At 44.3% G+C, this 26,659-nt stretch overlaps 1 protein-coding gene across 2 annotated transcripts in view; it reads right to left on the reverse strand.

The window, feature by feature from the left end:
- The window catches only part of RFX4 (regulatory factor X4), a 143,835-nt gene that overhangs the window by 17,805 nt on the left and 99,371 nt on the right, over window positions 1–26,659 (reverse strand). For both annotated transcript variants that reach the window (XM_055328706.1, XM_055328707.1), the window contains 6 exons: window positions 26,032–26,090; window positions 22,299–22,443; window positions 17,870–17,964; window positions 17,330–17,447; window positions 6,016–6,135; window positions 5,515–5,676 (listed from right to left, as the gene is read on the reverse strand). In XM_055328706.1, coding sequence (XP_055184681.1) covers window positions 5,515–5,676; window positions 6,016–6,135; window positions 17,330–17,447; window positions 17,870–17,964; window positions 22,299–22,443; window positions 26,032–26,090 — 699 coding nt within the window. The remainder of the gene's footprint in view (window positions 1–5,514; window positions 5,677–6,015; window positions 6,136–17,329; window positions 17,448–17,869; window positions 17,965–22,298; window positions 22,444–26,031; window positions 26,091–26,659) is intronic.

The following is a 26,659-nucleotide window of genomic DNA, read 5'->3' on the forward strand; positions in this document are numbered from 1 at the left end:
TTATTGGGAAAGAGTAGGGGCCAGTTATCTTTGTTACATCCTCAACCCATGTAGAGAAAATGCAGGTGGGCAGGCCAGATGTTCTACAGTGAGGGCCATTTATAAGGAATTTGCCTTTATTTCTCTAGGCATCCTAGCATCTCAATGATTTAATTTGCTGGCTTTGTGTTGCAGGGAACCCATGGTGGGAAGGTGAAAACATTGAGTTTAATAGTTAACTTTTATTGTCATTGCTAAAGGAGGGAGTACCTCCAATGACATCATAAACCAGGTCCTAGGGCCCTTCCAAGGCCTCGCCAGGACACAGCGGGAGCTTTACCGTTTGTGTTAAATGACATTAAAGAATTGCAGCCTGATGTTGTGTCAGGTGGGCCGGTCAGTTTGACACCACCTGCCTTGCTCCTGAGGAGAAAAAGGACAATTTTCCTTAATAAAAATCAAGGTGTCTGAACTTTGCTGGGCCAAGAGTGAGATGGCAAGCTCACAAATTAGGGAAGAAAATGGATAAATGGGCTACATCTTTACCTTGTAGAAATCTGTTAAAGCAGAATCCTTTACCCAGTCACGTATCATGGCCTTCCCATACACTTGATCATGCCACTATCAGGTTCAATTTCAGGTGCCTGATATGCCTTTCATTTCACTTTCTTCCACCCCCACCCGGCCCTTAAAAACAATTAATACAAACAGTCCCTAGAAAACACATTTAGAAACACACGTACGTATGGACATAGAATGGGACTGAGCCATAGATAAGCAGTGGCTGTTTTCCTGGTAAGTCATAACTCATTATCTATAATATTCGACTTTGTATTCACTAGGGCTTGTACCAAAGGATGCCAAAAGATTATGTGCAATGAATTAATTTTCTCTTCGTGCTTACCAAGCAGACATAATGCTGTTCTCTTTTTCACAGCTGAAAAATGGGGAAGTGGCTGTCAAAAGTGAGACACTGATATATGGAAGAGTCACAGACACCTGATTGGCCTTGACTCGAACTTGAACTTGACCATCAGAGCCATGATATTCAGGCTACACTAGAGAACTAGCAAAATAACCAGATGGCAGAAGATTTCATTTAACATACAATAAACTGTTTTTAGCAGGGGTTATTTTGTTTAATTTCCCCCACTTCTTTACTTATTTCTTGCTTCCTGGTTTGGGTCCTTTTTAAAAATTTGCTTTTACTTTTTTTTTTTTTAATTGTTAATCACTTCAGATCCTTTTTGGAAAGTCATGGTCTATAAATCAACCAGTAATTTTAAGACAGAAATAAAAATTAACTGGGCATGAAGACCATATGTTGAGTTACTTTTTAAAAAACAGAAACATGGCAAATGCATTTTATAAGATACACATTAATTGTTTTCCAATTCACAATATTGGTCAATGAAATATTTGTACAAATCTCCAAATTCAAGAAATCTACCACAGTATACTTCCTAATATCTTGGTGTGCATCATGGATAAATGTGCTTTATAATACAATATCTATAAAACCATACATGTTGTTAGGAAATTATGTATATGTCTCTTCCACGACCATGACCCACATGCATGCCAAGATCCAATCCAATTTAGCAGTGGGATATTTCAAGAGTGGTACTTGAGAAAAATATTACACATAGTTTTATCTAGGATGACATTTTTAATGCCCCCTAGAGATGTCTGAGAACAAAGCAGGAATGTGCCAAAATCTTCAAAGGTTATGATCATCTGAAGAGAACCTGTTTTGCATTTGTATTTCTAAGAAGCTACTTTTATGACTCTTGAACACATTGCACAGAAATCTCTGAACACATTTATGATATTCCTGTGGCTTTGACTATCACACCTGCCACACCTTGAGGCCTCCCCAGAGCCGTGAGGAAAGCCAGCGGACTCACTAACTGGATGAGAATTATAAAGAGGTCCTAGACATCCTGGCCTCCGCAGCCGGCCCACATCCCCTTCTTCCCTTACAGTCTCCTTGCCGGACAAGCTGCTACGCTGCAGGGAGGTTCTCTTACCCAAACCACTTTGGCTCCACAATGCATGACTGTTTGATTTGCATGATTTCCCTGTTTATTTTCGCAGTAAGCATGTTATCACCAACTGGCTCACGTGTCTCCCGGGGGAGGGGGGGACAGGGGTGAGGCCGAGAGCCATTCTTACAGCCTGGTTCCTTCCCTACCAAGGTGGGAGCCTGGGGCTCGTGGCTTCACGCACAGCTTTGGAAGGACCCCTGAGTGGGTGAAGATCTGGGAACAGGCCTCCTAAGCAGGAGACACAACAGCCCACTATGGAGGGAAAATGGGAGGGATGAAGGAGGGGGTGTGTTCTTCCTCCTCAAAGTGGAGACAAAACATGATTCCAGGTGCATCCATGTAAACAAAGATGCAATGCCAAGATGTAAATTTCCACAGAGGAGGAGGGCTCTCCAGCTATGGTACCCAAAGTGAAATCAATGCCCATCCAGTGCCAGTTACTGACCGCCCTTCTCTATACTCTGAAGAATCCAATCTCCCTGGCAGTCCCCGACAAAGGACCGCTGAGGTTATTGGCCAGTTTCCACCCCTGGGAAAGTGCAGAAGAGGCAGGCACGTTATAGGTCCTTAAGCACCTGCTCATTCCCTCTCCACTAGCCCTGGAGAGAAAGGAAATCTGAGGCAAGGAATTAATCCAAGATTCCTAGAATATAGACTTTATGACATGCTCTCCTGCCTCCAGATCTTTGTACTACTTACTCCCTCTGCCCAGACTATCTTCCCTTGCACTGTTCAGCCTCCCCAGACCCTCCAGATACACAGCCTCCTCCTGTGCTCCTCTATTCCCTTCTCTCACATCAGCTCAACTTTGCACTCATCACATTATTTGTGACTGCCAGCTTGGCTATTGGAACCCTAGCCTCTAAATAATAAACTCCCAGGAGGCAAGGACCTGAAGTGTTTAGTACACAGGAACCACCCGAGAAATATTTATTGAATAAATGGATAGATGTGTAAGTGAATGAATGGGTAAAGACAACAGCCTAACTAAGGCAATCTCACCCTATTTATTTGGTCTTCAAAAACATAAAATTTAGTCCCTAGTCTATTCTGAAAACAGTTCTATTCTAAGTAGAACCAGGATATAAGTAAGCCCAAGCATGCTGTGAGGGTCTGGAGGAAAATTCTAACCTGGAGGGTGAAGGCAACGAAGAAGATGTGTAGGATTTCATCAGGCAGAGGCGGGAGGAGGAGAACCCCAGAGGTGGAGCAGTGGGAGAAGGTGGTAGACCATGCCCCAGCACTTGGAGGAGGCACAGCTTCCAGAAAATTAGCCCAGTGCACAGTGAGAAAGTGGACAGACAAGCGTGGAAGCAGGTAACCAGCTCTGGGAGTCCGCTGGTTATCCATGAGAGGTGGAAAGGCCCGAATACATGGCAGTGGTGGGATGGGATAGAAAGGGATCCTCAAGATTTGGATAGAAAGGGATCCTTAAGATTTGGCTTGGGAGGTGTGGTGGAGAACGCTGGCTGTCTCTCCAGATCTGCCCCTCCTTCCCTGGGGCCATGCTACCTTACATTTCCCAGCCTTTCTCTGCAGTTACACGAGGCCACGTGACTAAGTCCTCGCTAGTGGAATATAAGTAGAAGTGACACATGCCACGTTCAGGCCAGAGCCTTTGAAATAGAGGGCTTTCCTCTCTGTACCCACCTTCTATTTCTGCCAGCTGGCTGCAGACTTGACAAAGCCCTAAGGCAGTGGTCTTTGAGCTGGTGTGCATCAGAATCAACTGGAGGCTTGTTGAGCAAATCTCTGAGCCTTGCCCCTAGAGTTTCTGATTCAGAAGGTCTGTGATGGGACCTGATAAGGAGTGTTTCTAACACATTCCCAGGAGATGCAGATACTGCTGGTCCACGGACCACACTTTGAGCACCACTACCTTGGGGTATGATGGAACCTAATATTGAAAGAACAAGTGTTTCCAAATCGTTGCATTAAAGAGAGCCTCCTCTCTGACCTAAACACCCTGCCAGGACTGTCTGCAAGCACGAAATTGATTTCTTTTGTGTTAACTCCATACATTTTGCATCTCTTTGTTACTGTGGCTTAGCCTATTCTGATACAGAAACTGAGGGAGTGGAAAGCCAGATTTGGAGTTGGGAGACCAGTTAAGCAGGTTTGGAAGGACAGATGATGATGAATGGATTAGCACAGTCTCATGAGCCCCTCTACTCCCCAAGGCCCTACCCAGGGCCCATCCAGCAGAAGGTCTCTGCCTTCACTTCCTCTCCTGTTAGCTCTTCCTCAGCTTCTAAGGCTGCCTTCGAGTGTCCCCTCTCTCCTGCAGGCTTCCCCCCTGTCTATAAGAGTCGAGGTAGGAAGGGAGAGATTGCTGCTTCCCCATAGCACTCGGCGGGAGCCTTCACCTTCTAGGCATTAATCACAGTAACCCCTTCTATCTGGTTAGCACCTCACTGTAATCAAAGCACTTTGGCCTTTCTTACCTCGTCTGATCCCCACAGCAACCACATGAACTGCTCTGGAGGCACACACATGCGCGCACACTATGTGTTATATATTAGCTAACACTTACTGAATGTTCCACATACACAGTATCATTTCCACAAGTCTCATGAGCAATGTCTTAAGGACATTTGTTGAATGGCTGAGTGACTGTGGTGCCCAGAACAAGAGATTTAAGCTTTCTCACCCTTCACTTCTCCTCCACAACCTCACAGTGTTATTGTGAGACAATTTTGCCCAGTAACACTGGACCTTAGCAACTATTTATTATTATTCTTGGATCACTTCTTCTCCATTTCTGAACCGTGTCTTGATATTTGAGATCCTTCAGGATGTGACTCCAGTTTATGTGTCCAGCCTCAAGAGATCCCTTCGTGGACCTCCTACATTTTAGACAAAGTTTCCCGTGCCCTGAGAAGGCCCCACATGTCCCCACCCCTGTATATCTGTTCACACCGCCCTCTGCCTGGAAGGCCCTTCTGCTCCACATTCCTCAGTTAAAATGAAGATCCACTTCTCTGTGAGGTCTTCCTCAGTGCCTCCCACCAGAGGGAGTTTCTGCCTCCTGGGGAACCCCGTAGCATTAGTCTGTACCTTGCTCATCACCCCCGCCTCGATATGGTTTTCATGTTTTAGCATATGGCTTCCTGGCTGTCCCATTTTCCAGAGATGTCTCTCAATTTCTGGTTCACAGAGAGCTTCCTTTCTCATTTTCAAGAAAGAATGGCTGTGTATTAATTTAGGTTTTATGTCATTTTAATCATTTCAGTGGCTTAGTTGGGGAGGGGTGGCGATTTTATCATGTACTCAATCTGCCAACTTGAAAGCTGAAGTATGAGGAATATGTACGTATGGATAAATGAGTAACTGCAAGGCATCTCTAAAGCCAGGCTAATACTTGGCATGGTTTTGGGGGGGTTGAGGCGTGGAATGTTTTTCCAGAAAGCTCTTGCTTTGTTTTTTTTTAAGCTCTTGCTTTAAATACCAACTCCACACTCAAAGCCTGTGGGAGACCTCTCCTTACCTGTGGTGCTGAGGCCAGTGTACTCAGGGGATGGGTTGCTGACAGGAGAGGATGGAGGTGGCACTTCCACAGACGTGGCAGATTTTGCTGGTGAAAATGATGGCACTGGTGAAGGGGTCGGTGGGGCAGCCTCTGTCAAAACAATCTCTTCTCGGACTTCTGCTATGGGTAGAGAAAGGGTGGGACCTCAAAGCCAAAGGTCAAGGCAAGTTGTCTTTGAAGGACTTTAAAAATGGAAATATTTTTTCTAATCTATGTCATGCCACCCCTCTGCTTCAAGCCCTTTGATGATTTTGCACTCCCATCATGACATGTAAGGCAGTGTCACACACACATGTGCCCACTCTAAAGAAGAAAAAGACAACATTGGTTTCACACCACTTGGCCTGCCCACTATAACTAAATTCTTTGGAATATAGAGCTAAAGAAATACAGAGTATGGAACTAAGGATACAAATCAAACTGCCAAGTAGGGCAATTCCCACTGAAATGCTGGCTTACCAGCGCTTCCTTCTCCTTTCATGGCTCGCATGAGCTCGTTGGCCCGCTCCTGACAGTGCAGGGATTCTAACAGGTAGAGCACGTAGTCATCAAACATCAAGTGAATTAAGTGAAAAGACCCTGGTGAGAGAAGATCCAAACAGAAAGGTAAGTCATGACAGATCATGTACACCCCTTCACCTGGTCAACAGCCTGTGTTACACTGGGCTTCAATGCTCTGTTCAAGACTCTCATTCCCCACTCCATGATCATCTCTGCACGGTCAAAAGTTGCTCTTCTTTGCTGTATCCTCAACCTAGCCTAGTGCTTGACATAAGGTAAGTGTCACTAACACTTTGTAGCAAATGAGTCTTTTCCTTGCTCAATCTGGCTCATCAAAAATGGCACCCATTGAGCCATCTGTCCAAATGCTTTTGAGTCCTCACAGACCCAATGGCCTCATCCTCATTTGAGCACCACTCACTTTGTTCAGCATGTATTAACATAGTGTCTTTCATTTTTATCTCTTCCACAAGTATGTCTTATTTCCCCGATTGGACTTTAAGGATGTCCATGGCAGGGATTTTTGCCTTCTAGTTCCCTATACCAATGTACCTGACATAATTCCAGAAAATTAAAATTTGCAACAACTGAATTATTTAATTAAATGTTTCTGAGACCTCTGTTTAACATTTTTTAAGATTTTATTTATTTATTTGATAGAGAGCACTATCAGGGGGAACAGCAGGCAGAGGGCCAAGCAGGCTTGATTGCTGGACCCTGAGATCATGATCTGAGCCGAAGGCAGATGCTCAACCACTGAGCCACCCAGATGCCCCTAACACATGGTTCTTAGAAAGGATATTAGAGGGGCACCTGGGTGGCTCAGTGGTTGAACATCTGCCTTTGGTTCAGGTCGTGATCCCGAGGTCCTGGGATGGAGTCCCACATCGGGCTCCCCACAGGGAGCCTGCTTCTCCCTCTGCCTGTGTCTCTGCCCCTCTCTGTGTGTCTCTCATGAATAAATAAAATCTTAAAAAAGAAAAGATATTAGATTGCAAATATATGGTATTCTCAAATAGTATTCTTAATACTTAGATTGTTTCATAAAAAGGGATATAAACAATATATATATATATAATATATATTTATATATATATGTTAAATATATATGTTTATATATATGTTAAATATATATAAACAATCCTCTCAAAGATTTTTCCAAAGTTCCAGTCTCTATGCTCAAAGTCTTACATTCTCTAATTTAATTTCTATAACCACCTGTAAGGTATGTAATATTATTCAAATTATAATACATTATTTCAAAACCATCTTTTCCTTTATGTTCTGCTGCCACCATGGGCAGTGGAATGATCCCCATGTGGAAGGGGCTCAATTACTGTCTGCTGTAATCAAGTCTCAGGATTGCCAGAGCCAGAGGGGCCAAACTTTCATCTCCAGTCCCATGCTTTCAACTCCCAAGGGGACAACTCCATGTGGATATTCTGCTTCCCATGAAATGTCCAAAACTTCTTACCCACCTACATACAGCTGACCTCCTCTTCCCATTTCCCTCTAGTTTGCTTTTTCAGAGGACCTGTAAGACCCTCTGGTATTACTTATATTGTGATTCCATCATCATCATCACTGTGACAATTATCATTGTCCTAGTCATCATCAGCATTGTCGTCATGGTTCACTGGATGCTTACTCTGTGCCAAAACTCTAAGTCCTTAACACACATCTCCTCCTTACCACAAACTGGGATAGGTGGTACTATCCTCCCTTATGGAGCAGGAAAGGAGTCTCTCCCTTAAGAGTAGGTACAGATTAGCCTCAGTTTGTTTGGGCTGGCTCCAAAATCTGTTCCCATTCCCCTATAGATCATCCAGTCCAGTCTGCATACAACACAGATGGGAAAACCAAAGACTAAGTCCCAGAAAGGCCCTTTGAGTTGGGACCTATGCCTTTTCAAGTCTTGGGAATAGGGTGATGGGCTATAACTGCAGTTATACAACAGGCTAGTGCACAATACTTGTAAGAAATAAGGTAATGGGGGCCAGCTGGGGGTAACTGGATGACATCTTCTTAGGGGAATTCATCAATGTTCTTTTTAATTCCACTTTCTTGGTGGAATGTATCAATTTTCTTTTCATTTGTACCTGGCTCCTGCGTGTGCGTGCGCGCACACACACACACACACACACACACACATACATACACACCCTTCATTTTAGATAGACTGATTCTTTTGTTCCAGAAAAGCTATATAAGAAAATCCTTGGCTTAACTCTGAGGCCAAAGGGGGTCCAGTAGGTCACACACACCAATTCCTATACCCCCACTTTTCAGAGCCTGCCACAGCCTCCAATCCTGGTGTCACAAAGCTGCAGGCTAGGGTCCTTGTCCTATATTTTCTCCACATTCTTCCTTCATCCCCAGGGTGTTGTGTCCATTTGGAATTCAGAAAGGATCAGATTATGCTAAGTCACTGTGAGATGCCGTCTCCAAAACTCAACTTTCCATCCACTTCCCCCAAATGGGTCCAGTGAACCTTTGAGGAGGTACAGCATTGTTGGGAACTGCATGGGTGCTGGATCAATTTGCCAGGTTGAGATACAGCTCTGCCACTTAGTAACTCAGACTCTGGATGAGTTACTCCTAGTAAATGTTAAAAACAAAATCAGCCATTTTTTGAGCCCTTGCTCTGTGGCAGATTCATTATCTGTGTAGCTCTATGTAAATGTACAGGTTCATTATCACACTTAATCCTCATCACAAGTATAGGAGATGAGCAATACTGTCCTTTTGCAAAGGAGAACACTGAGACTTAGAGAGGTGAATTAAGTGTCCAATGTCACCCAACTAAGAACTGGCAGAACCAGGACTTGAACAACCAAGACCATCTGATTCTGGAATTGTTCTTCAATCACTGTGCAACACAGCTCTCTAAAAGGGGCACGGTTCATCCCTTTGTTTTGGTTACAGAAGTACTAACCATAACCAGGAAAAGGACACACTAGATGTTTAATGAATGGTCACTAATGATTATTGCTCCTAATGTTTTAAGATCTCATAGGGTATCATATCACGATCGGACTGTTTTGCTCATTCGGCGAAAGAGGTCAAAAAATAGCATCAAATACCTAAAAATGGAAAAATATTTGCTGCAGTGTTGCTCTAGGTCAGCAAAGATAGAAGGATAGAAACACACTGTGGAACAATGAATTAGAATGGAAAACTAGATAAATGAAAGTGGGTTTAGTAGTTTTATCACAGGCAGACGCCTTGGAGATCATTTATAGGCCCTTCTCTTTTATAGATGAGGAAATAAAGATCTGATGAGCTAAAGAAATTTGCCCAAGACCTTACAGTAAGAAACCTCAGATCTGGGCTTGGAGGCCAGTATGCCAGGGCAAGTGTTGATTCAGGCTTCAAGCTCTCTTCCTTAATGGTTCTGATCCAACTGGTTTGATCATTTTCAATCACCCTTTGAAGAGTTTGTAGAGCTACTACCTGCCTAATATTGTGCTAAGTGCTCTGAGTACAAAAGAAACTTAAAGCTCAGTCCCTAACTCCACAGAGGCTACAGGGTCCTGCACAGCAGAAGTCAATCATTAAGATATCTGGGCAACAAATAGTTCATTGCTGGGAGTGGGGGGTCATGGCTATGGGAGCAGTCAAAGGAGATGAAGAGGGCAAAGTGAAAAAGGGAATACAAAAAGACTGAAGGGGGGGGGGCGAAGGTGACAGGATGGAGGGAGGAAGAGGGAAACATCAAAGACAGACAGGAGAGAGGCAGTTATATCTAACATTCCCGGTTTTATTTCTCTCCCCAGTACTTATCACTGTTCCCCATACTTCATAACTTGTCTGTATCCATGCGTCCTTACACTAGACTGTCAGCTCCATAAGTGCAGATGTTTATCTGGTTTTCTTCCCACTGTTCTCCATACAACAGTGCCAGGCACAGAGTAGAGGCTCAATGACTATTTGTTAGATCAACCAATCAAATGCACAAGCACCATGTATCATATGCACTGTGACAAGCTCTCTTTCCGGCAACACTGTGAGGCAGGTATTATTATTATCTTCAACTAATACATGGAGAAAGGAAGGCTCAGAGGGTTTAGACAACTTGCCTAAAGCCACAGAGTCGGGATCTTAGCCTGTTATGGAAAAAGGTATTAGGACATGGACAAGGGAGGTTTTAGTTGCTGTCACAACGTGTTAACATAGTTGATCACATTACATAGAATCAAAGCTTTTCTCTTTTCTTATGAACAATTTAAAATATATAGAAAAGTACACAGAGCTTTAAAATGAACGGCAGTGTACTCAACTCCCAGATTTATGGTATCTTATTATTTTACTGTTTGAACTAGATCTGTTATTTAATTGAAGATAAAGATGAAGCCTCTGTGTTGTCTTCCTTAATTGGATTTCTCTGCTTCCTGGTGTTCATCCCCTCAGGTAATCACTGACATGAATTAGGTATTTATTTGTTCTACTCTTATTCCATATATTTATGTAACCATAAATAACATATGGTGTTATTTTCTGTTTTCACACTTGATGTAAATGGCATTATACTTTACAGAGCAGGCCACAACTTGCTTTTGACCTTCCATCCCCATGGATGCATGCAGCTCTAGTCGGACAGCCACCTTCTGAATATACCACAACTTACTTGTCCATTCTCATTTTGATGGAATTTAGGTTGTTTATAATTTTCCACTGTTGGAAACTGACTCTAATGAATATTTCCTGTACCCGTTTTCTTGTGTCTGCTGGGTCCAAGAGCACCTGCATATTTAGCCTTATGAGATAGTGACTAATCGCTGACCAAAATTTTTTTACATTCCTACGGGTGGTCTAGGAAATATGATATTTGCCAATCTGAAGGGTGTGAAATGTTATCTTGTTGTTTTTATAATTTGCATTCCTCTAATTACTAGAAAGGTGCACATCTTTTCAAAGGATTATTGTCCATTTGAATTTCCCCTTCTGTGAATCACTTATTCATATTCTTTGCTCATTTTTCTGTTGAATTTGAATATTATTGGGATATGTGAATTTTTATTGGGGTATTTCAACAATTTAGAGGGGTTTATTTTATATTCAGGATATTAATTAAGCCTTTGTTATATGCACTGCAAAATAGTTTCTCCTTTTTGGTGGCTTTTATCTTTTAACTTTATGGTGTGCTTGTTAAACACAGGTTTGAAATCCAAATGTAGTTCATTTTTGTACTATTTTCTTTATTATTGGTCTTTTTTGGTGCCTTTTTAAATAAATAATTTACAATTTCAAGGTCCAAAAGATATCATTCCTTATTTTCCTCCAAAAGTTTTAAGGTCTTCCCGCCGCCCTTAAGATGTTTCCTTTCAGAATCTGTAGACATCTTGTTTTTCTTTATCTTCCAAATGTCTTTATTAGTCTTGACCTTTTGCTTTTCCACGTGAATTTTAACATCATATTGTCATAATCAAAGGAAAAAAAGGGAAGAATTGGACTGGAATTCTACTGAATTTGTGTACTAATTGATAAGAAGCTCTCCTTGATGTTGATTCTTTCCAAATATGAATAGGGTATATTTCAATAATATTTTAAAAATTTTTCCTGGAAGATCTTCAAGAAATTTTTGTTAGAATTATGTTATAATTATCTTTTAGTTTCTTTTGTTATTTTGAATGGTATATGCATGTATTTTTATATACTATGATATATACTTAATATGTATTAGTACATACTTAATATATACTTTACACACATTCAATTATATTTTCTAATTAGGTTCTAGTTAGTGCTCAGAATGCCAATGATTTTTTAATTTTTTAAATTTTTATTTTTTTGCCAATGATAGACATAGAGAGAGAGAGAGGCAGAGGGAAAAGCAGGCTCCATGCCGGGAGCCCGACATGGGACTCTATCCCGGGACTCCAGGATCGCGCTCTGGGCCAAAGGCAGGTGCTAAACCGCTGAGCTACCAAGGGATCCCCAATCTGGTTGAATTCTTACTTGTTCTGTTAGTTTGTAGATTATCTTTTGTCAGCTATCATGACATCTATAATTAAAGGCAATAAGGCAATTTTGAGTTTTCTTTTCCAATCCTTATATTTCTCTTTCCTTTCTTATTGCATTGGTTAGGACTTCCAGTCAATATTTATTAGAAACAGTGTTAAAAGACATTCTTGACTTCATGATTTGAGTGGGAAAACTTCTAGAGTTTTACCAGTTAGTATGATGTTTACTGCAGAGTTTTGGTTGCCCTTTAAAACATATTAAGTAAATTCCCCTCTATTCCTAGTTTCCTAAGAATTTTCTTAAATCAGACTTGAGAACTGAATTATATCAGATCCTTTTTTTCCTCTATATCTATAAAGATGATCATATGATTTTTCTCACTATTTTTTCTCACTTACTATTAACATTGTATGTTAATTAATTTTTCTGACTTTGAATCATAATTGAATTCTTGCCATAAACCTTATTAATCATGATTTTAAAAAATTTGTGGCTGGATTTGATCTGCTAGTATTTTATTTACGATGTTTCATCTATATTTATGTGTGGTTGGGCCAGAGTTTTCTTTTCGTCTATCATTCTTCCAAGATTTTGAAATTGAAGTTATATTAGCTTCATAATCTAGATGATAATTAGCTTCATGAGCTGTATAGCTTTCCTTTTGTATTGCCTGAAACATAAATTTTCATGTTCATTTTCATTAACTAAAGGTTTTATGCTTTTTAAAAAAGTATTTATTTATTCATAAGAGACACAGAGAGAGGCAGACACAGGCAGAGGGAGAAGCAGGCTCCCTGTGGGGTGCCTGATGTGGGACTCGATCCCAGGACCCCAGGATCACGCCCTGAGCCAAAGGCAGACGCTCAATCACTGAGCCACCCAGGTGTCCCAGGATTTTATGTTTCTTACAAGTTTAGTAAAAGCTGCCTAAAACATTTATGCCTGATGTTTTTAGAAGGAAGAGACTTTCACATCTACTACAATTGTTATTTGATCTTATTTCTAGCATCCTATTTTATGTTTTTTGTTTACCATCCTTTTTCTACGCTTCTTTTATCTTGCCATAAAGAAGAGGTAACACTTTAACTTCTGAGATTGGATCATAAAAGGCAATGTGGCTTCCCCCCTAGAACAGTGAGAAGTTTAACTGTTCAGAGGCCACCATGCGGTGTGGAAACCAAGTGACAAGGAGTGCCCACAGATCGCAGCAGTCCTGTCTTCAAGTTGTCCAAACCCAAGCACAGACATATAAGGGAAGAAGCCTCCAGGTGATTTCAGCCTCCAGCTCTCCATGCACCACTGCCCTTGAGTGTTCCCATCAGAAGTTCCAGACATCATACAGCAGAGACAAGCCATCCCTGCTGTGCCATGTTCAAATTCTTGACCCAGAGAATCCACACACATAAATAATGCAAGGACTGTTTTATGCCACTAAGCTTTGGGGTAATTTGTTACACAGCAAAAATAACTAGAACATGGTTGTTTCTTGTATCTTGGACCTTTATTTCTCTTCTTGCAGAAATGCATCCTTTAAGTGCTTTTAAGTGATGTTCTATGGGGCCACATTCTCTTAGTCTTTGTAGAACTGAGTATGTCTTTATGTTGCCCTCAATCTGGAATGATGGTTGACAGTTCTTTGTTTTCAACAGTTGAAAGGTATTATTTCTGGCATCCCTTATTACTCACGATATTCTGTTCTCTTATATCTTCAAAAAATTTTTTTTAAATCTATCAATATAGATTTTTTAAAACTAGTGAGGATTAAACAAATTTTCTCGCCTTTTGGTGCCCTGCATCCGAGCCCAGGGTGTTTGTCTGAGTTGTGGAAACTGAAAAAGCATGGGTCTTGTGGTCATCAGGCTGAGCTCTGGCCCTTGCCATACTGATCTTGGAAAGAAAGTTCTAGTTCTCCAAGCTCCTTTCCAACTGTTATTATCTGCCTTGAAGAGTTAATGTGAGGATTGAGTGACAGTGCCTGCTTCATAAGTATTTGTTATAATAAACAGCATTATCCTACCCTTGCTTCATGTTCTACCTCAGACCTCACAGGTTGCTGCAACAATTAAATAAGAACATGACCAATATTGTGCCTTGTGCATTCCAGGTTCTCAGTAAATGTTTTTTTTTTTTTGTAAATGTTGTTTTTATGAGTATTTAACTCATAGTATTATTTAACTCAAAGTAGTATTTAACTGAAGAAAGCTAGACGAGGTGGTGGCTTAGTGGAAGGAGCAGGGGCTCTAGCATGGAAGATTCCAGGGGGCTTGGCACAGTCTGTGGTGCATCCATGGGCAAGTCCCCTCTCTAACAGCCAGGCCAGGTCACCTACGCCTGGAGAAGCAGTCTGGAGGCCTCTGACATGGCCTTCCCACCTGTGGGAGCGGGTCCCTGACAGGGCTGCTACCGTGTGGCCTCCTCGGCCCTCCCCAGCCTGTGGGCTACAGCACTGAGCCAGAAAACAAGTGCACGAGCAGGTGAAAACTTGGGCCACGTGCCATCCTGCTCCCTTGGTGGGCAAACCGGGGGTGGGTTTTCAAACCATTTGATGCCTAAGTGCTTCCAGGAACTGCTGTTGCCTCCAGACGTTCCTGACAGTGAAATCGGGGGCCTCTGGTGAAAACCCAGAGTAAAGGGGTAAAGGCACCTACACTGACTTGGGACCCAGGTGTCCTCTGAGCTGAAATCAAGGCAGGCAACAGGAAATACGCCGGGGTGTGTGACTTTGAGAAGCAGAGACTCAATTTTCCTGAGCTCTGTGGGCTCAAGGCGCATGGCCTGCCAGCCTATCTTTGCGGGCTAATTTTTGCTGGCAGCAAAGAAAGAACGTCTGGCTACTTTAGTTCACAGTATAGGCTCTTTCAGTGAGAAGGAATTAGGAAGAAAGGAGTGAAAAGGAATTAAGGAGAAGAAAGGAGTCAACTACCTTTGAAGGGGGCTGTTCTGGGCAGAGGTGTAGGGGCCTCGGGATGCTCCCCACCCTCAGTCGCGCAGCCCCGCCGCCCGGCCTGGGATCCTGGGATCGTGCGGAGTGAGAAGACAGATAGAGCGGCCCCTACGGCTGGGGGAGGGGGCCCGCGAACAGAGGGCTCTTTTTCCTAATTAGCTGTTTTTATACAGGGAACACATGACCCAAACACAACCACCAACTGTGTCTTTGACATGTACAGGCGGAAAGGGGGAGCTGGGCTTTTGTCTGCCGGGAGTCTTTCAACTCGCCTGTCACCCCAAGCTGCAAAACTCAACAATGGGTCGGATGAGCAGGACCACAGCGGACAGTTTGCTAAATGGACTTGGGAACAGGTACTATTTCCACCCACGTCGGGCTGGAAAGTACTGTAAAAGTGAAATTGGGTTAAATATCTCCTCGCTCTTTCCAAAAGCTTTGTGACCATTTCTGCCATTTGCCCGTTTCTGGTATATCCTGAAACAGTGCATGCTTCAAAAAGAAAGAAATACATTTCTAGGAAGACTTTTCTTGGTCATAAATGCAATCCTTTCATAGAACCCTAACTGTTGTACTCTCCCAACTTCCCTTATCATGTTGTTAACTTAGTAAAAACAATTGAATTTCAAAGAATACTGCCAAGTGAGTTATTTTCCCTGTTGAATGAAGTGGCTCAATTAGTCTACATAAACTGATTTAGAATTGACACGCTGAAGAAAATGGGGCAAAGCGAAAAAGGATGCTTGCTTTGTGGACATGTGTAGTTATGCTTGGGTGTGATATTGTTGATTCTTTGATTCTGAAGCAGTGAACAAATCGCAAACATTTTTCAACCATTTGTTTAACTGAAAGCAGCTATGCACGAATGGTTTTCCCAGAACCAGAGGTAACATGTGCTAACACTAACTATGTTGAACTGGAAGCCATCAAAACGCCATGCCTCATGGCACTGCCCAGGTAGCAGTCGCCAGAGCATTTCCATACACGGCTCAAAGAGAATTTCCATCTGTAGCCATGGGGCAGGCCAGGGCAGAGAACTTCCCAATGCTGAGATTAAAGAAATCCACAACAAAACACTTCTCCAATTGGGGAAACACAGTCTTTCAGGGACAGAGCTGTTTAGAAAAAATAGTGCTGCCTTTGTTTTACCACATACTCGCTTCTCTGTATAGCACAACTGGAAAATGGTGACAAGACTATAAAAAGCTGGATGGAAAAGTGTCAAATTAAACCCAAGGCGAAACCCAGAGCTGGTTGGCTTAATTGGAGGTAATGAGAAATGAAACCACATCTCTACTTGCAAAGTGAAATGGTGAACTGAAGTAATTACCCAGAAAATCTACCAACAGCCCTTTGCCGGAATGCCTCAAAATTTGAGGCCAAAGTGTTCTGAGATTTCAAATGTCTGGATCATGCCTTCAAGTTTCTCCTCACTTTACTAATAATGACTTGGATTTGATGCATACTCCATTCTTTCCAGTGAAAAGTAGTAATGTCCCAGCATGTAGCACAGGATTCACCCTAAGTTGGTGGTTGGATTCCTGCTTGCAGACAAGTATAACTGTCCCTGGGCAGAGATTTCAAGTCCCTTTACACTGGAAGCAGTAGGAGCACGCTTGGGGAGGGAGGTGCGGAGCACCCAGGGGGTCAGTAAAACAAAAGGGAAAGTGAACATAAAAGTGCTTTTCCAGGGGCGCCAGGGTGGCACAGTCGGTGAAGTGTCTGCCTACGGCTCAGGTCATGATCCTGGGGTCCTGGGATGGAGCCTTGTGTCTGGCTCCCTGCTCAGCAGGGAGCTTGCTTCTTTCTCCCTCTCCCTCTGCAGCTCCCCACTGCTCATGCTCTCTCTGTCTCAAGTAAATAGTCTTTGAGAAAAAATAAAAGTCCTTTTCTAGGGATCTGACTGGGGCACACTGTCAAAGAAACCTTTGGACCCTCTCCCCACTACTGGAGTGTCAATAGACCGTATGCAAATGTTCTAACTCAGAGACTTCTTCTAGTTCCCAGTCTCGGGAAGTCCACACTATGGAATTCTGCAAAATCGTCCCTGGACACAGAGTTTACTGGGGACACCTGGCAAAGGGGGAGTACAACCACTGCTTTTAATTCCTCTTTAAACTCCAAGAATACTCTGGGTGAGAACCTCCATTGTCAGGTTTGTACACGTTAGTACACAATGCCATCTCTCTCCCTGCGAGGCCCGACGATGTTGGCTCCTTCCAGAACAGATATGTTTAAGGGTGATGGCCTTGTGAGCCCAGGGACAGTAAGTGAGATCATGGCTGAGTCTAGAGAGGGGGATACTTCATGCATGAAGCCCAGAGAAAAAGTGTTTGGATATGGGGCGGGCTGGGGCAGCCTTACCGAAGCTGGGGGCACTGTGCAAGGTCATGTCCCGGATCACCCTTGTGCCAAAACAGGACCACATCAAGAGGAACTGCTGTGCCACTTTCTTCAGGGACCCTTGTCTCTTGGCAGCCACCTACAAGAAAGTGAACAGCTTCAACAGTGGTCAACTTAACCTTTTGGTATTACCATCTCTCTGAAAAATGGTAGGAAGGCTTATGGGTCTCCTGAGTTCAAGGCTACAGAACAATGGTTTTGACTTTATGCTTCTTCTGGAAGAAATACAATTTAAAAAGTGAGACCTTATGTCAAGTCCCAAGGTACACAGCAGATAAGAGAGATGCTGACCTGGCTGAAGCAGGGGAAGGAGCCTCACGGTCCTGCCTCCTGCAACCCCCACTCCAGAGGGGCCCAGGTCTCTCCTTGGAACCCCAGGGCTCCGTGGCTGCTGGGGAACATTGAGATAGCTTAGTGTGGGGCTCTGTATCTCCCCAGGGCCGCAAGGGTGAGTGGTGGGTCACAGCACCAGGGCTGCTCCTTCTGCTCCAGCTTACCAACCTTCACAACACACCGGTCCACCATGGTGTCTAGCCACTCGATGTAGGACTCGATGGGAGACTGCTCCTCCAGGAGGTGGTCGAACTCCTGGTACACTGTCAAACAAACGAGAGCCCCCCCACCACATCACTGTAGCTGTGTCTACACACAGACACATCTTAAAAGAACAAAGGAATAAAATGGAACTCCAGTCTTAACAGTGCATTCAGACTTTAGAAAATATGTCCCAACTTACTTTTCCAGGCTCATCTTTGCAGCCCGTGAGCCCCCTGAAAGCCTGGCTACCACGTATAACTTGCCATTCCCTCCATACTCCCTACTTTTCTCAGGTGGTTTCCTCTGCCTGGACTGTCTGGTTCCTCATGGCTCAGCTGACATGAGCCCTCTTGTGAAATCCCCTTCCCCAAGCCCTTCACCAGCAGAACCCATCACTTGTCCTCCGTGCTTTCCTAACACTTTATCACCTGTATACCACCTCTGCTGCATCACTAATGCTGTGTTTTAGTCCCGGGGCATCTCCCGTGTCAGTTCTCTGTCAGGTATCTTTCTTGGCTGGGGCCTTCCCTGAACACAGCCATTGTCCAGAATGTGCTTGTTCATAGGAACAGACAGAGGCATCACTGCTCCTTGCTCTCCACTCCATGGCATGGCTCATTTGATCATTCAATGCTTGTAAACCACAACTATAATGGGCAAGTAGCCCAACCAGCCTCTTAGGACTCAGCATTCAGTAGATGCTTAATAAATGTTCATAGCATAAAGGAAACAATCTCTGTACCTTTAAGTTTACAAATTAACAGAAGGAGGATAACCAGTATCACTTTATAACCTGTCTTCAGCTGCATGCCAACTAACCAGATCTGGAAGGGCTATGTCATTAGTGAAGCGCTACAGAAAACAGACATTGCTGTGGTGACCTCCAGTCTGAAACATCTCTTTTTGTGTTTTTGTTTTTTTTTTTTGCATGTGGAGCTCAATAAATCAAGTCAGACTTTCAGAGCCACACTGTTTTTTGCAGTTTTCATTTATCTGAGGGGTTCTTGTCCCATTCCACGGGCCTCGCCAATGTGCTCTGTTTTTCTGAGTTGATGGCTGCTACGAGAGGCTAGCTACTGGGACTGGGACTGGGAGCTCAGAACAGTTTAGAATAAGAAGGGGCTTTAAAAGTCCATTGAGTTGGTATCTGTGTCCTTTCACAGAGGAGGAAGCTATGTCTCCGTGAGATTAAAGGACCCCCTCAAAGTCAGAGGGTGAATGTGCCAGAGCAGGGACTGGAGCCCATGTCTCTGATTTCTGTTTGGTGTGTGCTTTTCCTCTTGATGGCAGATTTGGTGCATCTGCACTGTAGTGCTTTGGTCAGTGAAGGTGACGACAACAGAAGTGGTGAAGAAAGTGCTTACGGGCAACATCTACTGGGTTCTTGCCATGTGCCAGGCACTTCCCTAACTGCTTTGCATGGACACGCCAGTCTAACCCTACAATAACCCCGAGAATGTGACAGCAGTTTCTCAAATGTTTGTTGAATGAACAGAACAACCACCCAAGGAGGCAGGTACTATTATCACTCCCCATTCTACAGACGAGGGAGCAGAGGCCCTCCCGGATGACTGACTTTCTGAAGGTCTCAAAGGTAGCAAAGAGCAGAGGCAGGTTTTGAACTTGGCTTGACCCAATGCTTGCCTCCCAACTGTGGTGCTGCACCAGCTCTACCTGGTGTACCAGGCACATGGTGCACGTTGACCCCATTTCACCCCTGCGTGTTCTCCCCATGTTAGAGCCTCGGCAGCCAGGGTCACCGTGTACCAGGGCCAGGACCTGTGGGGCATCCCAATCCCCTGATCCTACCACAGCTGTTCTCATCAGCATGCTCATGTCTGGACATGCATTTTTAAATTTAGGGTAAGTAGAGCATTCCTAAGCAGGACCTATCTCATGGAGGTGATGGAAACCCCCTGAAGCAGGAATGTACAGGCTTGTCAACTGGTTATGTGGGACCCAGGAAAATTGTGTGATTGCATCGGTGTCAGCTCCTTGGCGGTTTCTCGGATTCGCGATCTTGGCACAACAGTTATAAGGAAAGGAGGGTGCAGCACACAGTTGGCCCAGCACACAGTGGGTGCAGCACACAGTTGCCCAGCACACCGTGGGCATAGCACACTATTGCGTTCAAGAATTTACCTCCCGGCATCTGGGCAGTGGGGAAGCTGCAGGGATGATCCCTGTCCGCCAGGCCACCTGCTTTGAGGGCTGGTGCCTTTACTCACTACCCACCCCCCCGCCCAGGCACTGTGTCCTACAGCTGTCCTCTTTGGTAACATGCAGCCATTTGTAAATTACCTGTACAATTTCTGATCTGCCCTTAGCTGTAAGCTCCATATGGGAAGAGCAACGTTCATATCAGTCACTGCTTTTCTCCCAGCTTCTAACACAGTGCCTGGCCTAAGATAGGCATTCAGTAAGTACCAGCTGGGTTGAACTGAACCTCACCACTCCCTTCCTCTGGAAGAGCACAATCACAGCTTTAAAGGGCACCATCCTGTCCCGGGCCTAAGAGAACTTGAAGAGAAAACCCCAGAAGGTTCCTTCTTTGAGAGGCTGTGGTGACCTCCGAGATGCTCCAACAAAGGCTCAGAGCCTGGTCCCTAAAGCAAGTGATGGTGGCTTCCCCTATGAGTATGGGGGATGTCCTCTTCCTCCGCAGAAGGTGCTACATGGGGAAGAGAGCTGAGTTTCAGGCTGCTGGGAGTTAGCAGAACTGGAAGTCGTATTATTCTGAGTTTCTACTCATCTGGTCCCACACAGACATTCCTGGCACCTCGTGCATGCCTGGCTTGGGGTGAGACCCTGAAGACACAGTGATGGGAGATATGGCTAGTGCTGTTAGGGGTCTGACACCCATGCTGTCAGCCTTGTGGCAGGGAGTCAGGACAAACAGAACAGGAGGCACAATTGCAAGAATTTAGAAAGACTCTGCAGCCTCTGAAACTTGCCCACATCTCATAATTTTTGTCTCCTCTGATTGTCCAGGTGAGTAGCACTAGTGCATAGTAGTGAAGCCGAGGTCAGGCGTAGGTCTGATGCCTCACTCTGCTGCCCGGGGTAAGGGTCACTGGCTGAGGCTGAATCATGTCCTCTGTCACGTGGGGGTGGCGTGTGTCTTCCCCGTGGGGGTTGGTGTAGAGAATTAATGAGAACATGCATGTGGTAGGTCTGTGCAGACCCTGTGAGCCCGATTCTTATTTTAGTGACCAGCTCTGAGTTCTCAGCAGGGGAAGGCAGGCTGAGGGCTGCTGAGGAGGAAGGAACGAGTATGGAGCTCTGGGAAAGAAGCCCCAGGGAGGGTCCAGGTTCAGGCTCCAGCCGTGCCAGTAGCTTGTGACAAGGGCTCAGCGGGAAAGAGGTCTCTAATAGGAGCATCTTTCGGAACTTAACTTGTTTCTAAACACCACATGCTTAGCTGGGCTGGAGCAAGTTCCCTCAGGAGGACAAACAGAAGGCATTGCTGGAAATCTGAGCGGCCTCGGGCTCTCAGGAGAATGGGCCCAACTTCTCAGGGGGACCGCTACCATGCAGGGTCTGGGCCCTCGCCTTACTCACAGGGTGACAGTATCCCCCCACCTCCAGCAATTCTCAGCACCAGCCTTTCTGAGAGCTGGTGGGAGGAGAGTGGACCCACTGTTCCCACACTCCTGCTCCCCTCCCCTCCAGGCATGAGAAAGGAAGGCTGAGCAAGGTGAAGAAGTTGCCAGTAGAGCCTCAAGGATCCAGGGCCGCTGGGCATGCGAAGCCATGGGCAGTCAGCTGCAGCAGGCGCGTGAGGAACAGCAGAGATGCGCTGACCATGGTGGTGTTCTCTGGCCCCCTCATGACCTCTGCTACTAAGAACACCCCACCTGACCTGCTCCGGAGACCATCTGCAGCAGTATTCCTGGTGTCTTTGTCCACAGGGACATGAACATATGTTCACAGAGGTAAACCACCATCCACTCCCTTCTCAACCATTGAATGTGATTGAAAGGTTCACCTGCCAATAGGTGGGCTGACCCATGTGACCCTCTGCTGAAATCCAGGTAGTATATCCAGCCAACTCCAGGCTGACATACACTCAGGCAACAAGCTTTTGTCCTCATTTTTTTTATGCCACCTGTGGAACGATGCCTGGCATTGAGAGTTACATCTGGGCCCTTTGTATGGCACTGTGTGCTGCCCAGTTGCACCAGGCCCCCTTTTCCCCAGGAATGTTGACACATGTCCTTTTAAATCAATTAGCCCTCCCATCTGGGCTGACCCATTTAACAGGAACAATAAGAGGGAAGGGATCCTAGGGGAAGGACAGGGTGGGAATGCCACTTAAATATTTACCAAGATACTTTTTCTTTCTTTTAAAAGCAAAAACAGAAAAGACACAATCCTTGGCGGAACATCTTACACTGGATGATGAGTTTCCGGTGCTCATCGCGGGAGTCTTCCATGGTGTAGAGGGTTTGCTTGGTGATGCTGTTCAGGTCCACGTTCCTCCAGTCTTCCAGCATTTGGAATGTGATGTCTGCACTGTGGATCACGGTCCGAGATGCCTGTAATCCAAGCCAATCAACTCATTAGCTCAAGGGTTGTTAGGTTTATTTTCTAATAACCCTGCGCATTATTTTCTTTTTAATGAATCTGCAGCTGTTTTGAAATTCCGGAACATTCAATTTCAGGAAATCAGAAGACCATAACTCAGTCCATAATTCAGAAGACCCATACAGTCTTTTCTCTTGGAGGTCTCTTTTCTCAGCTCTATAAAAAACTACTCCAAGGTGGCCGAGGCTAGACCAAACCCTGCTGTTCCCAGCCCCTTTGGTCTGGACCCCTGGGGAACAAAGGGATGAAGCCCAGAGATCTGTCAGCCTTCTGACCTGAGCTTGCAGGAGCTCTGTGCTTAGTAACCCATGTGTCTCTAGCATTGGAGAAGCAACAGGCCTAGAGCTTGGACTGGTCCGTGGGCCTATGACAACTTTAATCCCAGCCATCTTACAATGTGTATTTTTCAATTTTAGTATATGTGCTGCCGAAGCGAGCACAATGTGTATTTTTCATATACTTGCATTCTGAAGCAGTTTATGGTCTAGCTTTCTGTTTTTTGCTTTTTAGTTTTTAGGTGACTACAATTCATTTTGCAGGTAACTACAATATGAATAACTGAGAGGGAAGAAAAGGGAAACAAAACCCAAAGACTCCATTGCTCATTACTGTGCATGTGATGCATGTACGTGCCCATGCTCACATGCACATTCAACCTGTGGTTTTCTCAGCAAGCCCTCACAAGTAGAACTTCAGTTTGCAAGTTGGAACAATACTTGGAACCACCAAGTTGGAACAAAGCTGATAAAAGCAAAAAAAAAAAATTTCCAGAATCATTTCCTTTACTTGCATGTTTTTTTAAAAAAAGTCTTTAATAAAATGGAAAAAAAAAGAAAAAAGATTTCCGATACACATGGCCATTAAACATCTCCTAATGCTTGTGAATTTCCAGGCAAAGTAAGTACTGACAACCCCTTTTACCTCTAGACTGCCTGAGCACAAGGAACTCTTATTTAAATCACTGTAGAATTCTTTCCAGGTCTGAGGCCTAGAGTATATGAATATGTGAGTTGGGTCAATTTCTAATGATAATGAAAACAACTAAAGGTTAAGGTCTGGGATTCTGGACTCAAATATATTTAATTCAAATCCTGGCCTTGCTGCTAACCACCTGACTGTCTTGGGGCAAGCCAGCAGATTAACCTCAGTTTCCTGATCAATAAAATGGAGGTGTAATAATACCTGCCTCTTCAGGAGGACTGCTGTTTGAGGATTCCTTGAGATAATGTTTGAAAAGGGCAGAGTTTAGGGAATAAAGGCTCACTAAAGGAGCTACCATTAATCAGGCCGTTCTCTGTGTGGTGATGCACAAACACCTCAGGGCTGTGGCACGTGGTGCTGCTGCCCACTGGAGCATTCCTCTCCCCCCCAGCCAGGCAATCCTGCCATCACGTGTACTCCAACTTCAGAGCCACACCCATGGAGCCACCTCCTCTAACCACCATATCTCAATCACACTTACGTGCCCCGTTATTCTCTATTTCTGCTGTTTCCCTCCTAACACTTAGCACTTTTAATTAATTATTTTTTGGTTCACTTTTTTTTTTTTTTCTGCTCAGGGCAAGTACCACTAAACATGGTCTCTGACATAGAGGAGGCACTAAAAAGATTTTGTGCAATGAATGGTTGAGAGAGGAATGCCAAGTTGCTTGCTTAGTGTATTTAAGCAATAAAGGGCCTGGGTATTTAGAGTCTCCATTTCAGTATGACTTGTATGTGTTTAGGAACACTTGCTGGGATATTAGTTATGATGTTCCATGGTGTTTCATTCCTGTCACCAACCCCAGATCCTCCAGCTGATCCAGAAATGTGTCTGAAAGCTGTCCTGTGAAGATGGAAAGGTAGCAAATGCTGATTAAAGTACGTACTGTCCGTGTAGGAAGTGAAGGGAGAACGTATATGTATGTGTGTGTGCATGTGCGTGCAGACAGCCACCGTACAGATATGGATACGTTTACCTACATGCCTTAAAGGGTCAAAGGCTTTCCTGGACTGCCTGAGCCCCAGAGGGAGGCACCAAAGCCATGACTAGCTCTCTGAGATAACCCAAGCCCAGCTTTTCCAAGCTGGGGAAAGAACCAGAAGGCATGCACCCAGTGTTTCTCTGTTTTGCCAATATTTGTTTGCTCCCCTAACTCCTACTAATCTGGTCAGGCTCTGCCCTGTCCCAGAACAGCATCCAAGTGTGGCCTCTCTCCTAGCCAGCTTGTCTAGAAAAGGTTTACCTGGTTTCCAAATCCCCCACAGGGCCATTCATGCCAGAGACTGGACAGGAACAGTGAGGTGTGTGTGTGGGTGTAGCTCTGTATTTTCAGGTTCCTGCCCTGGAGGCTTCCTGCAGGCCACTCTAACTAGAAACCCTTCCTCCAACCTTGACCTTGAATAACCGGCACCAACCCAGAACCAACAGTATAAGGGAGAGGTGGAAAACCCAACACAAAGAAGGCAAGCAGGTGGCAGACGGGAGTGAGGAGAGCCAATCAAGTGGAAGAGGAAGTGGGGCTGACAGGGAGGACAGTGCTTAGCCCATCCACTTGATTCCTGCCCTGGGAAATGTGGCGCTGGGGCTGTTTAACGGTCATCTCCCAGGTTCAACGGTTAATGACAAAGCAAAACCAATTTTTGAACACATGAAAATCAAATAAAAATAACCCCACCCCCCTGAGGGCAGATTTGACCTGTGGCCTCCAGTTTGCCCCTTTTGCTTTCAATGTTTTAATGAATGTTAACAGGTTACCTTAATAGACTTAGATTCCCTTCCTTAAGGTGCAAACTTAATAGAAACCCAAAGCTTTATGCCATCAAATTATCATTAGAGTTACAGTACACATTTCTGTTATGTCTGAATTTTTCTAGTAAGCATATGTCACTTTTGTGCTAAAAAGAACAAAAATATGGAGAAAATAAAAGTGGGTATTTAACATACTGTATGGATTTGTTTTGTTTTGTTTTGTTTTTTGGATTTGAACTCTTCTGGATGATACACGACCAACAAATCATCCTCTTTATCTATTTGAATCATTTATTTCTGTGGCTCACAACTGGGGGTGAGACTGGGCCCCAGGCTACTATTGATGGTGTCTGGAGACATTCTTGATGGTGACAACCAAGGTAGTATCTGGGGTTGGGTGGTTCTAACTGGCATCTGGGTTCTGGCATGTGGGTAGAGGCCAGGGATGCTACTAAATCTCTACGCTGCACAAAACAAGTCCCGAGAGCAAAGGATGATCCAGCCCCACATGTCAACAGTTAGTGGCAGAGAAACCCTGATCTACTCAAGGGAAATGCAAACTTGCACACCAGAACATGATGTCAGAAATAATTTTGTATGTTAGTCGAAACTATTTAGTGATTGCCTAATGTTTTTATTCCTTATCAGTAGAAATTAAAAGGTAACAGTAAGAGTATACCAAACACCTATTATACTGTATTAAACTATCAGACAGCCACACCCCTTGACAGATCCTCCGAAGAGCTGTTCCGTGCATTTGCCCCTCATGACTTGGCAGGAGTTAGAAAACATAACACAGGACACATACCTGGCAAAGGTGATTCAGTGATGTCTGCCGTCTCAGAATTTGGGAGAACCTTCTTGACACTGCAAGAAGGAAGAGTTAGTCAGAAATATTTGCATGCTGTATGGTCCTACCTTGGATTTTCCAGGGGCAGATTTCAAAAAATAGCTTATTTGTCTCACTGTCCAACCCCATTTTATGCACCCACTGGTGAAAACCTGCTTTTGATTCTTTGTTCTCCCATGTAGACAACTATTTCCTAAAACGGCGATATTTGGGGTACATATTTCAAAGTCACCCGCATGCCATGCTGGCAGGTGTGAGAAATTGTGGCGTCAATCAACCGTGAGTAAAAGCAATTATTTACTTGTCTTTCATTTCGCTAATTGCAAGCTCAATCACTTCTCTCCATAAATAATTGCTGGAATCAAGTGGAAGCTTTGAAGAAGGCCCTTTAAAAGTAGTATATCTAATAGGGAAACTTGATTGAGCCTCAGCGGTGTGTGGTGTGAGGGGTTGCTTTTAGGATGGAACCCTGGGCTGTACTTTGAATGTGGCTTTGCATTAATAATCTTCCATTTTTATCAAATGATCTCCATGACCTATTTGTGTGTTTTGCTGATCCTGTTTACTATAGTGATATAACGGGCTG

This window comes from Nyctereutes procyonoides, unplaced genomic scaffold (assembly GCF_905146905.1).
Source record: "Nyctereutes procyonoides isolate TBG_1078 unplaced genomic scaffold, NYPRO_anot_genome, whole genome shotgun sequence".
NCBI classification, from domain to species: Eukaryota; Metazoa; Chordata; class Mammalia; order Carnivora; family Canidae; genus Nyctereutes; species Nyctereutes procyonoides.